The 17,338-nt window shown below is 37.3% G+C and overlaps 1 protein-coding gene across 19 annotated transcripts in view; it reads left to right on the top strand.

The window, feature by feature from the left end:
* The window catches only part of LRCH1 (leucine rich repeats and calponin homology domain containing 1), a 256,777-nt gene extending 242,390 nt beyond the window's left edge, over positions 1-14,387 (top strand). For 10 of the 19 annotated variants that reach the window (XR_005224569.2, XR_005224567.2, XR_005224562.2 and 7 more), the window contains 2 exons: positions 911-1,168; positions 11,734-14,387. Coding sequence is in view for 9 of the 19 variants with exons in the window: in XM_043522418.1 (XP_043378353.1) it covers positions 11,734-11,847 (114 nt within the window). In the remaining 10 variants the exon portion in view is untranslated. The remainder of the gene's footprint in view (positions 1-910; positions 1,169-11,733) is intronic. The other 9 variants (XM_043522418.1, XM_043522443.1, XM_037894029.2 and 6 more) reach the window with 1 other exon arrangement.
* Positions 14,388-17,338: the final 2,951 nt, after the last annotated feature.

The following is a 17,338-nucleotide window of genomic DNA, read 5'->3' as shown; positions in this document are numbered from 1 at the left end:
ATTTTTTTTAAAGATACTCTTACTTACATGTATGCATTGAGTTGAGCATTGATAGAGAGGTTATGTGTGCAGAGGAGATTGGAATAAAAATACACATCATATTGGTTTCATCTTCCAATTTTAAAATGATCAGTGTGCACCTTAGGTTTGATTTTGTGTAATGATAACCGAATATCATCTGCTTATCGTGAATATCATTGCTCAGTACAATTTTCTTAATGCAACAAGTTGCTTAGATGTTTGTATTCCAATTTAAATAGCTGCATGTGGGCATTTATATCTTCCAAAAATGTATGAATAGCCTAGGTTCACATATTTTTAATTTTAAAATTTTAAATAAGAAGTTTGAGCCTTAAACTCCTCAGCTTGGAAATTTTCTTAAACTAATCAGTATCCTTTAACCAGTGTCTCTTTCAATTTTCATCCCAGAGTACCAGCCAAAGTAAACAATTTAATCACCAGATTTTAAGGTGCATGTGATGTTAGGTGAACAATTGTATTTATATGTTTTCCTGAGATTTCAGTATCATGGTTTGTCTCAACTGCTAAGAGAACTTTCTTGCTTTTATAGGAGCCTGTTCTTGCAAAATCTGAATCATGCAATTAGTCCCATTTAAGTGATTAAGTGATTGAATGGACTACGTCTATAAAGGTTTGCAGGATTGAGCTCTTAGCTTGCACTGTATATTTGTGTTAGTGTTTTGATATTGTTTGATAGCTTAATTATTTAGAGGAAACAAAAGAAAGATGGTGCATGTAGTAAATTAAGGGAATAATTGAAAGAAACAATATATTCCTACATATTTCTACTAGTAATAGAATACTGTGATGCTTTATCAAACTCTATCTCTTTGTATTTTTAATTTTATGCACTGTTTTTTTCTGTTCTAATGGCTGCCCTTCGGGATAGGCTGACCTCTGCTCTCCGTATGACATCCTGCAGTCGGATATTCGTCACATGCGAAAGACTGTTGACACCCTGCTGGCCCTCGGGGAGAAAACCCCACAATCAACTTCTACCTTTCGCTCCTGGGATCTGATAGGCTTTTGTCTTTTCCACATACTTTTTATAGTCTTGATGTACATAACTTATCACTGGAATGTGCTAACATCATAACCTGTTTGCATGTGCACACAAACTTTCTGCTTTATCTCTGACACATTACAGGTACTTTAATTTCCTTCCTTTGTCTCACAAACTTCCACCCCTATAGCCTCTCTATTAATCTCTTGACTAGAGGTAGCAGAATCTTGAATTGATTGTAGAGGGAAACCCGCCCCTCACTTCCCCCAGCCCTAGCTTAAATGCATACATATATCTTGATTTTGCAGCTTGTTTCCTTCCACACTGCCTGGGTTGCTCACAGATTGTGGAGATGCAGTAAACTGCATCTATACCATTTTGGGCTGTGGTATTATCAAATCTTACAACCTAAGCAGCATTGAGCCTGGTCAGTGTTTGGAGGTGAGAACCCAAGGAACCACCCAGGTGCTGAAGGAAGTGATATTGGCATTTCAGAAGATGGCGGTATTCTCTTTCAGTATGTTTTGTTTGTTAGAGGTGCCATCTTCCAAATGAAGAATAGAAACCACGGTCCTTAAGATCAGTAAAGATCCCATAGCACTTGTTGTAAAAGTGAGTGTTTACTCTGGTGTTTTGGTCAAAGTCCAGTCTGTGGTCATTACAACTTCCCCCCCCCCCACCCCCCACCCCCAAATTTTTTCTCCAGTTTCTTTTGGAAACAGTAATCTTCTCTTTCCCTGTCAAACTGTGTAGTGTTGCTGTGCATTTTTAAATACATGCCACGTTCCATGCCAAATTACGAAGAACTCAGAATTTGTAAGGAAACTTAGGGTCTTTCAGGATGAAGGTAATGGAGGCAACATGGTGCAGGGAGTAGGGCATCAGAGTGGGTATTGGGCAAGTTACATAATATTCTTGTCTGTTCCTCATTTATACAAACAGAAAAGGAGTACTTGTGGCACCTTAGAGACTAACCAATTTATTTGACCATAAGCTTTCGTGAGCTACAGCTCACTTCATCGCGTAGCTCACGAAAGCTTATGCTCAAATAAATTGGTTAGTCTCTAAGGTGCCACAAGTACTCCTTTTCTTTTTGCAAATACAGACTAACACGGCTGTTACTCTGAAACCTATACAAACAGAGATGGTGATATTCTGTAACGCATCTGAGAAGAATTCTTTAACAATATGTAGAGATGTGTATTTAGTTGTTTTCCCTTCACTTAGAGATCTACAGATGAAAAGCTTTATATAAATGCTAATTATTTCATATTATGAAATGTAAACATAAATTATGTTACTAACATATCAGTTTAGCTAACCCAAGAATACCAATCTCCTGAATATATAAGTATACTCATTTAGGAATTCCCCTAGGAATTGAGGAGTCTATTAAATCGATCTCTTTGCCAGTGCTTTCTACATTGCTATGTTTGTTACACAATCCCTATTCCCATGTTATTTACATGAATATTTTTGTATGTATTTAGAGTATTAGAATCAAATCAGGTGGAGAAACTTGTTGCTACCAGCCCATGATATTAATCCTAATGTTATACATCTCGGCCTGTGCCAGATATTTTTAGTGACATGTTTTGCTGGTTTAATTACCCAGAGTATCCAAAATCTCCCATCCATTGGAAAGATAAGGGAGCAGTTGTTTCAAGGTTGCTGATGTGCAAAGAAACAGAGGCTTGTGTCTCCCATGTTCTGAATGATTCCTCAGTCTGAACACTGGATATGAGAGCTGAATTGCTGTTCGAGGTGGATTGGATTAAACTGGTTGCATAACTACACATTTTTTTCCAAATCACAGTGATAAGCAAACCCACAAACTTGTCCAAAAAAGCTGACTTCTCATACACTAGGAAGTAGCCCATATTGCAAAAGTGATTTAACACAGCCTGAAAATACAAATTCTGAATTGAATGTTACTTAATCCTTAAACTGCCTACAGGTTTTACCCATAAGTTCTAATCCACACATGGAGACATGTCAGTCTCCTCAATTAATTTACCTTTGTGATTCCCAGATCTGCTTCTTCACCTGGCTTCTAGAAAATGGGTGAACTTAATTGCTCTTCAGTTTCTTTCAGCTTTTGAACAGAATGACCATAACTAATTATTGCTAATGTTCCTGTCTGATACTGCATTAACTTTTTGTCCCAAACCTTACCATATTAAATAAACATTCATCATGTACAGTGCTGAGAATAAAAGTAAATTCTCATATTCCCATAAACAATAGGAAAGTTATAACACAAGATTCAAAGAGGAACATTACAAGTGTTTCCCTATAGCTGTGGACTTGAAGCTAACCCAGACCATACTGTGAAGGAATGCCTTAGGCTTTGTAACTGTAACTAAGACCAGCTCTACACTAGAAAGGTAGGTCAACCCAGCAACATCTCTCGGGGTATGAAGAATCCACACCTCTGGGCGACATAGCTAAGCTCTAAACCCTGATGTAGACTTCGTGAGGTTGACTTCCCTTGACTTAGCTATTGCCTCTTAAGAAGTGGATTAACTACAGTCATGAGAGAACCCCTCCCATCACGGTAGTGAGTGTCTACACTGAAGTACTACAGCGATGCAGCTGCAGCATTTCTAGTGAAGACAAAGCCTACGTTGTTCTCCAAACATTCATTTGTTACACCTACAGTACCAGACTCCTCTTTTCCACAGTTGTTAATGATGATAATATATAACATTGTTATATACATTTGATCCCTATACATCAGCACTGAGTAAAATATACCTTCAGCTTCTGCATAATAAAGACTGTAATGTTTCTGTAGATTATAAATTTCAACATAATGCAAAAGTGAAACAGAACTGCCTGCCCTTCTCTTACAAATCAAGTATCCCCACCCTGAATTGAGGAATAGAGGGTGAAAACTGGCTTAAAGATACAATACATATCTGATGCATCTGCTTCAGAGTGCTCTCTGATAAATTCAGAAGTCTATTTCTATGCTATTCCTCATAGTATTGTACCCAGAATACTCCCAGCTCCACACGTTGGAAATTATAGTGTTTCTCCACCTCAGGGGCTATTCTCCATAATGGGAATTCATCTACATAGACTTGGTGCAGTCTGCTTTTTAGCAGGTAGCACTACTTGTTTGCTCACTGCTGAATGTCTGCCTCATATGTTAAAAGTAGTGTGTGCTGTGATATGCCCATATATCCCATTTACAAGTTGTGATTTTATATCTGCTCCTTCTACATGTTCTCCCCATTAATACCAGTGGTTTTCCCTTTGCCATGACAGGATGATTATCAGGAAATTTCAAAACTCTTTGTAATCTGTTCCAAGACTGCAGCTACTCAGATTTACTGTATGTTTGAACAATGCCCAGCATTATTGGGCTTTGATTCTGGTTAGGTCATCTGGTCTGTACCTCCATACAAATAATAGCAATTGCTTAATTTAATATACAGTTACAATACAGTGGATAAATATTTTGTTTTTTCTGGTAAGCCAAAAATCTGTAGATAGAAGAACATGTGGCATTGTCATAGCATTGAAAGTATTTAAAAGGCATCTATTCGGGTAGCATGCAGTGTAATACCCTCCCATCTGCCTCTTCACTTCATAGATGTATTCTCAAAGCTTTACTAGTTGGAGATGCTTTTGGACGTGATCCAGCTCCTATTGAGGTCATTGGTAAGATCGCTATTGACTTAATGGCAGCTGGATCAGGCCCTTAGCAAATAAAGGTGAAATCCTATTTTTCTGTTCCAAAAGCTATAATGACATCACTGTCTATCTCTGCAATGTTGCCTGAAAAGGAAATGTCCTTGGCATTTTACTCACATTCTCATTAAAAACTAGCACCACTTCCGTGTATGCATGTATAGAAATTAAGATAGCAGGAGTCAAGAATAATTTTGTAGTAGACTCTTAGCAATTACTTCATTCCCTCATATTTTAATACATGATCTGAGTGTTAGGTAAAAAGAAGAGAGTTGCACAATAGGGATTTTTGAATCCATTCCACTTTATGTACAATACAAAATGCAATTCTTATTCACTAGCTCTCATCTCGCAAATCTGAACACTTACATGTGAGATTCTGGTGTATTTGAATTTCTTTAGCTATAGGCGTACCTTTTCTATTGCTGTTTGTTATACTTATCTATCATTATTAGGCTTTTGGAATTAACTCTCCTTTTAGCTTAAGGCTGTTGTGTTCTTAGAATATTAAAGTGAAATTGTCAAGTGTTTAGGCAAAATATTTGATGTGTTTTAAAATAATATGGCAAGGAATGATCCTGATTTGTAAAAGGCTCCCAGTCTGCCTTCTGAGTTGGGGATGTAAAATTTTGTTTCTGAAAATATTTGTGCCTACAATTAATTATAGGTGCAGTTCATAACATTGAGGTTACTTATTGACCGCAACTGCAAATGCTGTTAATAATGAATGTAGTATTCCACATGCATATCTGATATCTGCTTCTTAAAATCAGGCCCTGTGTATGTGAAAGAACACTAATCTGTCACTGTGAAGTTTTTAAAAGCCACTTATACACACACACACCAAACCAATAATATTAATTCCTGGGCTCCATCTGTTGCAACACAGTGTTCCCAGAGATGTACAGATATCATCAGTGATGCTGAGATATGAACAAGGAAAGGTATAAAAATGAAAAGTAGTATCTATAGCAGGGGTTCTCAATCTTTTTCTTTCTGAGGCCCCCCCAACATCCTATTAAAAACTCCACGACCCACCAGCGTCACAATAATGGGTTTTCTGCATATAAAAGCCAGGGCTGGCATTAGGGGGGTAGCAAGCAGGCCAATTGCCTGCGGGGGCTCATGCCACAGGAGCCCCCACAAAGCTTCAGCCTCAGCAGGCAGGGCTTCAACCCCATGCAGCAGGGCTTCGGCTTTCTGCCCTGGGTCCCAGTGAGTCTAATGCCGGCCCTGCTTGCTGAAACCTGCTCACGGTCCCCCCAGGGGGCCTTGGACCCCTGGTTGAGAATTACTGATCTATAGTATATAAAACTGTAAAAAGTATTTGAGAGGTTTTTGTTTAAAACTAGTTTAGTCCTCTTTGTTGTAATGATGACTTAAATTTCAAAATACTTGATTCCAATTATTTACGTGGAAAACATGAGATTCATTTTCTTATCTGAAGTCTCTAAGAAGCTACACGTTGCAACCTTTTCAGAATATTTCAGTTTTTCTTATGTCTACAAATGTGGGGAAGAAATAGAAGGAGCAGAGAATAGCACTTGCCACATTGCAAAATTTCATTCACTCTTCAATTTTTGCTCGCAAATACAGCTGGGTCCTGAACATTAACATCTGCAAATCAAATCAAATCACGTTATGGTGTACCTACCTGATTCAGTGGCCACAGTCACTCCCTTAATAACAGACAGTTGTATGTTAATTGCCTTGAAGCTGTCGATTAGCCTAGATTAGTCCAATTCACACAGTAGCCTTGACTTTAAGGCAACTAATGTCAAAGAAAGTACAGATATGTTTAAGTGCCAAGTTCATACTGAATCCCCCCTACTGTTGCTTGCCGTCATTTTCCTGTTTTTCCTTAAATCCAGCTAAATCAACCATCTTGTTCTGTGGCTAGAAGATTACTCTGAGGCTAGCTTTTGCATTTTTGGCTATCCCTACAACTTTGTCTTCTCTTCATATTAGACTGCTGGTGGCTGTGTGGCGCAGGCTACTGGCTCGGACTCTCTCCTCTCTATACTGTTACATTTTGCTTCATTTTTGATTGAAAGAAGTTTGTTCCTTCCTTTGACATAAATTTGAAAATAACATTCAAAATTATATCAGTCTTTTTAAATTTAATTTAAATTTAGAATGTGGTTAGCCTGGTTGCAATGATTAGGTGTTTCAATGATTAGGTGTCAGTCATTCCACTGAGTTCATTCGAAGCAGAAGCAGACTTTAGATCCTGGGTAATTCATCAGGGTGTGTGTTCTGTTGTGGGAAGACCCATCCATGACCAAAGCAGAAATCGGTGGGTCCTTCCTCTGTATTGACTGACAGATTCTGCAGAGACCGTCACTGGTGTTGGAAATGAAGTGCCCAACTCCATCTCTCTCACGCTCTTTGCAGTGACATAACTTCATTGACTTCAAAGGAGATACTACTGAGAGATGAATCATACCCTGTGTTGAAGTTAGTGGAGTTACACTGGTGTTATGGCAGTTTAAGATGGAGAGAAATCACTTCCAAAAGTGGGAAAGATGTTTGAAGAATCTGTCAGTTGCCTAAAGTCTTACTGTAGTCATGGGCGAGTTCCTCCATAGCTGAGGTCTAGTGCCTAGAAATGCTAGATTTCTATAAAAGTTTTGCAATATTGTCATATAATATAGTGAGTTTCTCTCATCTGATTGTTTGACAACTGTAAGATAAGTGCATTCCTTGTGTCTTAGAGGTAGCACTTGTAGATGTGGTAGGAAAGAGAAGAGGAGGAGGAAGAGGAAGTGGCCAAGTTTCGGGGAGAATGATTGAATATGGGTAATTGGGAGGGTTGGGATCTGATCTAAAGCCCATTGAAGTCTTTGGAAAGGCTCCTACTGACTTCCTTGGAGTTTGGATAATACCCTTAGTAAGATTTGATTCTTTTTATAAAAAAAAAAAAAAGGGTCATAGAATGTTGTTGAGCTGTGATTTGAGAAGGATTTGGGTGTGCAGAGGTAGGAAGGTTGTGTTAGATAGTGGGAACAATGTAAAAATCTGGAATGTAAAGCTCAGCACTTAAATTCTTTATTGAGGTGAACAAGAGAATTGAGTTAGTTATGAAAACGATGAGGTGAAAGGAGTGTGTTCTTTTTATAGGATGCTACAGGATCCAATAACTGTTCTGGGATATTTGTCAAAACACATAACCCTTGTGTTTGTTCATTGGTTTGTTCTTTATAACTTTGCATTGACTATCGTTTTCATGTTGGTAATGTAGAAGCCTTCGAGCATGTGAAAGAGAGAAGGGAACTAAGCAAGAGATTAGGGACAAGGAGATGTATTATGGGGAAAGTGAACATGCTGGTTACAAAGTATTGTCTTCCTTTGTATCACCTATTTCTGCTTTAAAAACTAGAAATTAAACCTAGAGTCTGCTTTTATATCGGTCCTAAAAAAAAACTTCCTTTATTTGAGAGTAGAGCTTCTAGGTATTAGTTTTATACTTGACTAGAATATTATATTAGATTTTGGACTGGTTAATTCATTTTCTTTAAAGAGAAAGCAAAGTGATATTGGGGAGATTTTTATGGTTTAAAATGAATGACTGAACTCATTTACTCATAATTACTCTTTGTGATTAATTGTAAGACAATAAACACTATAGCCAGGAAAAATCAATAGGTAAAACAAAAGCTCTGGCTGATATAGGTGGCTAGATGAATAGTGAGTCAGTTTTGCAGTAAAAATCTTAAGTGTGAGGTATAAATCTCTTTAAACTGAACTGTGTTTGATACAGATTTGGCTTCAATAGAAGTGATTTGGGACAAACATATCATTTTAAGAATGCATTCAAACTTACAAATACCTAGCAGTGACTTTTTTTTTTAAAGTGATGTCCCTCTCTTATCAAATGCTTGTAACTTTTTTCCTTTGGTTTTCAAATACTCACTTCAGTGTCCAATAATTTAATATACAGTAATTTCATATCTGAAAATGTAAGAATGAAATGATCAATATTCAGACCAGAAAATCATACAGATCACCTTTTTATTGGGTTTTCTTAGCCCAATCCTTATCTGGTGAGGGGAGGGCCATATCCAGTGGGAATAGAAACAACTTTTAAAAAAAAATTCATCTGACTTTAAAACATATTCAGTATAGAATGTAAAGATTTTTTTTTTATCTGACAATCCCAGATCAGAATATTTTATTCCTAGAGATTCTAAAACTGAGGACATTATGAGCAAGTGGGTCGTGAGATATGAGATTGACCACAGTTCCTTAACTCCTAGACATATTTGAATAAACCTTATATTACCAGAAGTGAAGAAAACCTTCATTTTTGTCTTGTATTTGAAACTGAAAACATTTTTATCATTTAGTTACTCCACTACCAATCATACATCAAGTTACATGACAGTTTGCATCTGAAGGAAAAACTTTAAGCCTTACAAGGTCTCTGTACATCTCTCCAGAAAGAAATGTCCCTTAATGAGGAAGCAGAAGTTAATGACAGTCTTGCCTGACACTTTGAGAGTCTGCAGGACCTCACAGTCACACAAGATTGGCCCCACTGAGATTGTTTGTATGATTTCAATTAAGTCCCTTTCACTCTAGGCAAAGATACTCACATTAATACGTGTCAGGGCTGATTGATTAGATATACTGTGCTTCATTACAGCAGTGAATTCAGTGATAAATTATAATGTCAAAAGCCAACACATTGAAGAGAAGACGATACCCAAAGTGGTGGAAAGCCACAGACTCCATATGTAATATAAACCAGCTTGAGCAGACTGCCAGAACCTTGCAGCACCTTCGCTGTAGGACATGGGTAGTGTACCTGTACCACAGACACACTCAACCTCACAATCTTGAAGCTTACATTTCTCAAATAATTTCTAGTGAATTTGATAAGAGAAGCCAAAATATGGTATGCTCATAGATATAGAAGTATAACCACACACCAAAAGTTACAAGTAAGATAAGTCAAAAATACTTGCACTTCTACATTTAAAGATCAATTATAGTACCAGTGGCAGATGTAATAATTTTGAACAAATTCTGGATATCCCTTTTAGTCCTATATTTGACACGCAAGATGCAGAGTTTGATTTCTATCTTGTTTTAAACTAGGCTACTAAATGTATTTATGTCGGGGTATTTATGGCCTGTAGATGCACAGCCTTGTGCCATGATTAATTAACCTCAAGGTAAGCTTAGTCTGGTTGAGACACAACTTGGACAGAGGGCTTCTAAGGAAAAACCTCTGTGTTACATGAAGTTGTATTGTGGTACTTTTTCCTCTGAGACAGTATTGAACCAAGGTCTAGAGAATTTTATTACTTTTGAAGATGCCAACATTTTGATTATATAATTGAGGTCCTGACCTCTTGTGTTCATTAACAATCTGGTGGCATTTTCTGTAAGAGTATACGCCAAATCCCATACAGGAGGTTATTAAGGAAAGTAAGTGCTCTTAGAGTGAGAGAGTGTACTGTCATGGATTGGAAGCAGGCTATGACAGAAAACAAAGGGTAGGAATAAATGGTCAGTGTTCATTGTGTCCGGAAGTTAACAGTGGGGTGCCACACAGACCCATACTAGGACCTGTGTAGTATAATATATTTATCAGTTATCTGGGAATGAACAGTGAGCTGGCAAAATTTGTAGATGATACAGAATTATTTAGGCTAGTCAAGGCTAGAGGTGACCATGAGGAACTTCAGAGGGACCTGTCCAAGCTAGGTAGAGCACAATGACAGATGAAATTCTCATGTTTAACAAGGTCAGGGCCATGTGCATTAGAGGAAATATTTTCAGTCATTTAAACAAATTAGTGGGTTCTGACTGAACTGTAACTTGGAGAAAAATCCAGTTATCACTGGGAAAAAAATTTAAACAAAAGAAACAAAATGTTAAAATGCATAAGTAATGGAATAGAAAATATTATATCATTATTATATGGTGTATGCTATATTCTGTTCAGCATTAGAAAGGATTAGAGATTGGGAAAGATTACCATAAGAAGAGAGATTGAAAAGACTGAAACTGTTTAATTTAAAGAGGCAATGAATATGGGGAGATATGGCAGAGGTAGACACAATAAAGCCTGGTGTAGAGAAAATAAATCAGATGCTCCTTTTTACCCTATCTCACATTCTAAAAGAAAGAGGACGTTCAAAAAAATTAAACAACGTTTAAAGCTAATAAAACAAGATTAGATGTTTCTATGAATCGGAATATCTATAGCTGTATTAGCGAAAGCATTATTTTAGAAAACATAAACCAGCCACTAACAGATGGGGATTAGGAATAAACTTCCCCTTTGGCAGGCTATTTCATAATGGTTCACTCTGGGGCTTCTTGCACCTCCTTCTGAAAGATCGGTTATTCTCTACTGTTAGAGTTAGAATAATAGACTGTTTGTTCTGATGTAGCGCTGTGGCTGCTGCATTCCATTGATGGATGAAGTGATCCCTTTGCACATCAACATAAATGTAAAATGTTGTTGTTCATGTTTCAATCTGTTGATTGTAATCACTGCTGTTCAAGGTTTATATTCCAGGGTGAAAACTTGACCCTATGGAATTCAGTGGCAAAACTCCCTTGACTTCAAGAGGGTTGGGATTTCACCCCAGGAATTTTTTTAAAAAGTAATGGGCACATGTCACAGTATCTCACTATTGTCTGTAATGTTGGTGTCTTTACAGTGATTACATGCTAAATGAATGTACCATCAGACTTGGTGCTGAAAACTAATTGTGAATCTTTATGGTGTTAAAATGTTGGTTGCTTTTTTTAAATATAAGAATAAGATGGTTTCCTGTTGGCCTAGAGTCACCCAGAACACTTAAAAGTCTCAAACTAGGCCAAGTGTGCCATCAGAAAAACAAGAGAATCCTTTCTGAAAAAGCATAGACTGTTTTCTAATTAAATGATTCCTGATTGTTGTGATAACTGCATTCTAGCTGCATTTGCATAAAGCAAGATTTTGCAATAAGAGGTAGGTGGTCTCATCTTTACTCCTTTGTTTTTTCTTCTAGGAGAAGCTCTGCCTACCACATCACATCCTAGAAGAAAAGGGCTTGGTAAAAGTGAGCATAACAGTTCAAACATTACTAGAGGTAACCACAATGAAGCAAGCTTTATTCACATGAAACTACTGTTTCTGCTGTAATCCGCTCCAGCGTGCCATAAAAGTATCAAAACACTGCTCATCTTTTCAAACTGCATTGACAAATACCCTTCTGCTCCAAAAGAGTATTCCTACAGTTCTGAACTGAAATCATCTTTCAGACTATCTATATATGTTGAACTGCAAACTAATAATCATTTTATAAAACAAACTGGCATTTCCACTGCTTTCATAGCTCAGTTTGTACAGTAGCTATTAAAACAGCCACCTTTCTGCCGCTTACATAAGTGTGGAGTACAGCTGCCTTGCAGCTAAATATGTTCATCTTATTAACGCAAGAGCATCTTAATTTTTTTTAATCTGAATTTTAACCTGTTTTGTTTTTCTGCAGTTGCTTCAGGCCATTTTAAAAATATTCAGCCATAAAATATTTATATAAATATTATTTATTAGTGAGTTGTTATTCATCCTTTGGATGCAAAATGTAAATTAGGAAACTGTATTTTATTACTGCTTTTTTGTGGTTAAACACTTTATTTTAATATAAATATTTAGTTATTTTTTATTCTACTTGGTGTGCAGTAATTCTAGATCTCCATAATTGTATTTTCTAATATGTATGATAAACGGTAAACAAAAATAGGTGCTTTCATGAAAAGAACAGTTAGCTGGGACGGCATTCTTTATTTTGGGGTTTGTGGAAGATGAGTGATGTTGGTCTGCATTCCAGTTAGTTTCCAACATTCCAGCAGCACTTCCCTCTGCCCCCCAGTAGATGAAGTTGGTTGAGCTGAAGAGAAGCACACCTTTTTATCTGTATATAGCTGTTATTAAAAAAAAAAAAAAGGAAAGATTAAACTTGAACACACAAATGTGAACAAATATTTTTGATTGATACTTATTTTACTATGCACAAGACATTAAACTTTTATTACAGCAAAATAACTGATGTGCATTAGCGTCACGTGTCTTGAGATATAATTTTGCACTGTAACTTGGGTAATCTTAAAAGGATACAGCACTACGGAACAAATAAAAAAATAGCACAAGAAAGGTGAAAATACAAAGTTTTCTAGATAGTCAAATATACGTTTGGGGTTTTTTTTTAAAAGAGAAGAGATAATTTCATTGCAGTTGTTTTAGGTAGTTGTAACAGCCTAACCCTTCAAATACGTACTGCAGGTTGCAGGGCTTACTGCTGTGAGTGCTCTCCTTGTAGTTAATGTACTGCCGTGGGATTACTACGCACACTGCCCTAGCGAGTGTTTGCAGGATCAGACCCCTTGTCCCAATTCAGCAGTAGGAAATAAAGTTTTTTTTCATTACTTTTAATTTCAAAAGGAGGTTTTAAAGCTTAATTTATTGTTCAGTCATTGTCAGACAGATATTTTAGGTAGAAAAGGTCTAGCACAGTGATTTTCACAACCTCTTGAACATCCTTTTTTTTTGGGGGGGGGGGCGGGGGGGGGATGGAAATCTCGTGATGTAAGTAATTTAGGCAAACAAGACAGGGAAGTTGCATGTGGTAGAAAGGATGGCCGTTAGGGGTCCCTGTTACATTTAAGGAAGGAGAGTTTGAAATTCATTACAGCAAAAGTGAGGCAATGTAGAGGGCAAATTAAAGAGTGAAAGAGGCTATGGAGAGAGAAATCACCATCTGTTTGAAAGAATGTGTACACTTGTCACAATATTGCATATTCTAGGCAGAGTTACATGCCTGTTCACACAGAGAGACACTGCATTTAAAAAACCACGAGTATTCCAAGGAATTATATATTTAATCCTGAATATATACTGTTTTGAATGCAGACCTTGTGTTTTCGACATCACAGATGATGGTACACATCGACAACCATCTGTTTGGGGGAAAATGTGAACTCAAGGACAGTATAATGGCACATACAATATGCATGGAATATTCAGTTATTTCAACCAAAGCAAAAGCTTTTGTTCTGTAGAGGGAACATTGACTTACATTGCAATTTTGACTGGCAGCTAGCATATGGTTTCCTATAAAATATATTGTGCACTTTAACACTAAATTAAAATGTATTTTAATATTTTACAGAGCTGCACAAATACCTGTTTTGTCAAATAGCATGAACAATATAAAGAAAATAGGTTTTCAACTCAGAGTATATCAAACTTTAAAAGCATTCAGAAATTGACTATATAAATAGGAATATTGATTGCTGCATCGAGGGGTAAAATGCAGGTTCCTGAGTATTTTTTTTACGATGTATATATGGCAACATGAAGTTTTGTAATTATTATTTTGACAAATCCTGGTTTTTTCATAATTAAAATTTGTTTTCCTCCTAATAGTGACTTTCCATATTTGCTTAAAGTTGGCTGTAAATAGCGCTAAATATTTTGTAATCTGGCTTTTTTTATGTAGTCTTAACCTGTATGGCTAAAAAGAAAATCTTCATGAATCTTTGTACACTTTATATGTGCAATAAAAATGCATGGCCTCCTGACAATACCATAAACAGTGAACGTTGTGTGTATATAGTGCAAACTTTACTGTGGCTGCAATTAAATCATTTTATTTGTATTCATTTCCTGACTCTCCCATGACTGAGAATTTGTAGAATAAATCTATCGTTGTTGGAGGAAATCACAAGCAAGTAAAGGAAGCAAAGTGCCTCTTTGGGGGGGGGGGGGGAACCAAAGTTCAAGCCAGACCTAGCTAAAGGCCCTTTGCTCTTGCAGAATCCGTTTCTCCAGACAAGTTGCTAGAAACCTCCATCATACACAAATGCAAGTAGACAGTTGTGTTGTTTGGGTGGTTCTGGGTGTGTTCTTATAGCATAGCTGTATTTCACTGTAAAAGCTTTCTTTGATTCAGTCTGTGCTGAGAGAACAGCAAAATCTATGTAGATCTCTATCTTCTCTGCTTAAATCAGGCTACACCTTAACTGGATTATTTTATGATCCTCCTCTAGATTCTAGTTTGGGGCAATGAAGCTGTGGGGTAACACAGCTGCTGTATGCACAGCTGGCAGAAAGGAAACACACTGGGATTAAAGGCATAAACGTATTTGATCGTGATTACAGACCTGCAGCTAGCCACTAAAAAAAGTGTATGGTAAGGAAAATAATTTTACCATTTGTCCTCCAAATTCAAATAGCCTCTACAGCTGCATGTGTTTTATTATAGCATGCGTGTTACTCTGTACAAGTCTCTTTTTCCTGAAGACTTTACAATCCATGGGCTGAGACCCTAAAACTACCATGACTAGTGCCCTTGATTTTGGTAGTAAGCACTGTGTCTAAGTAGTAAGTACAGCACTGGGCTCTAAATTGGACACACAAGACAGTGAATATTGACACCCCAGTCGTGGAGGCTAGAGAAAAGAGGAAAGGAGGATGTAAATAGGAAGGCAGGGCTCTAGGAAAGTAGAATGTCTCCATTGTTCTACAAACAGTGACACAGGTACAGAGTAATGTGTTACAGCAGCTGCATTAAGGAGAGAGAAAGGACACTCTATATATGCCTGGAGGCCTGTAGATGGGAATTTCTATGGGATCAATCTTAAAGATAAACAACCTTTTTGCTGAACTAGCTCTTCAGCTTTGTTGCTGAATCAAGGATTCTTTATTTCTGCTGCAGGAGTTGATGGCATCACAAATGGTAGAGATTCTGCCCCAGTGCTATTTGTCATGTCAGTTATTGCAAGGTAACCAGATCCTGGAAGGAAGAAGCGAGGTCAGTGTGAAGGGTATTTCAGTTGCAATATGAGAGGTATCCAATTCCCCAAAACCTGCCTTCCCACTGACTTCAACTGGTAGCCAAAAGAGCAAGGCATTTTATTGCTGTCATGGAGCTGGGACTTGTGTACAAATCTAGCTTCTTTGAGAGTTAATTTTATAAAATCTCCTTCACTGTGCAGGGCTCTCAAACAATTTCTCATAGAAAAGAGCCTCTTGAAGGCATAGCTGTTCACTTGCACTGCCTCTGAAAATCAGCTTTAAAAGAAAGCAGCAGTGATGAGTCTGATGCTAAGTTTTGTCAGCAAAGCAAACTTGCTCTAGGATAGTAAGTGATTCTGCATTCTTACTAGAAAAGGCAACAGGTATTTTCTGTATCTAAACTTGTATATGGGCTGGTGACACTATGGAAGCTGAAATTGTAATAGATCTCTTGCTGGAAAGTAGATTAAGACTCAGGCAGGAGCTGCATTTCCTGTATCTCACACAGTACTTGGAGATTTTAAAAATAGACCGTGCAAATGTAACATGTACAAGCCTGCTTTTCTCACAGAGGCTGGTGGTGATCTGCATTTGCTACTGCTAAACTTACCCTTGTTAAATGATCCTGTTTAATGTTATATTTAGGATCCATTAATGATGTAATCTTCTTTGAAGTAAAATTTAAGGTTTTACTTCCTGTATTCTTTTTCAAAGGAAATGCCACAACTTTTCACATCTGCTTTTAATACCTTACAGCACCCAAATGCTTGACACTTGTTATTGTAGAATGATAAATGTCTGAGATACTAGGAGGAATTCTATACCTGTAGTTAAAATGGTTTCTGCTTAGTTGCATGCATAGAGAGATTGTAATGGAAATCCCCTCTGGATGGCACATTCTGATTTAGAGCTCTGTAGCTTTCACAGAAAAATTAACTTTGCTCTTACTGAGGTGAACATGGTACAAATTTCAAACAAGGTTAAATTAACTGTTTGCAAAGTCCGATGGCAGGGATATCATTCCTTTTGTATAGACAGGGAAACTGTAACAAAGAGGCGCTGTGATTTAGTCCTGCAATAGTCAGTGGCAGGATTAGGTCTGAAGCATCCTGACTCCCATTCCCACCAGGCTACAGCTAAAATACAGGCAGCCCTTGGACTTACGACACAAATCACTTAAGTCAAAAACGTATCTTGAATTTCCCATAGAGTGCTGTAAAGTCAAAACAATTTATTAACATTGTGCTGTTCATCATAACTCAAACATTGTAAAGTCAAGGACTGCCTGTAATACCCAAAAGATAAATCTTCCAGCCTTTGACGCTTCACAAACCGCATGCTCTAGGCACTAATCACAGCACCAGATGCTGCTGTTTTAAGCTAAATGGCTATTTCAGAATGAATTAGGAAAGACTTTTTACATACTTTGCTACATATAATAAAATGGAAGTGTTTACTACAACATACCCATGCTGAATGAAACAGCTAAGAGTGGTCACCACACCATCTCAGGTGTCATAAAACACAGCACACAGCACCAATACAGGGTTGAGATTTTCTGTTAGAACATTTGAGCTGGCCCAATAACTCGTTTGCAAAGGGTACCAGGATCCTGGAAATCAGCCCTTTGTCTTAATGTTAATTTTTTTAAAAACGGTGCTTTTTTAATTTCCATTTGTAGCAGTCACTTAAACTTTGTACTGTCATGCACCTGCACAGGACTTGGTGTGAGTGTCCACTAGGTGACAGGAAAGGAACTACTTTTTTCCCAGCTGCTTGAAAATGTACTGCCTTTGAAATACAAAGCTGTCCCCATA

This window comes from Chelonia mydas, chromosome 1 (assembly GCF_015237465.2).
Source record: "Chelonia mydas isolate rCheMyd1 chromosome 1, rCheMyd1.pri.v2, whole genome shotgun sequence".
Classification (NCBI taxonomy): Eukaryota; Metazoa; Chordata; order Testudines; family Cheloniidae; genus Chelonia; species Chelonia mydas.
Note: the sequence above shows the minus strand (reverse complement) of the source record. Positions and strands in the feature narration are given on the sequence as shown.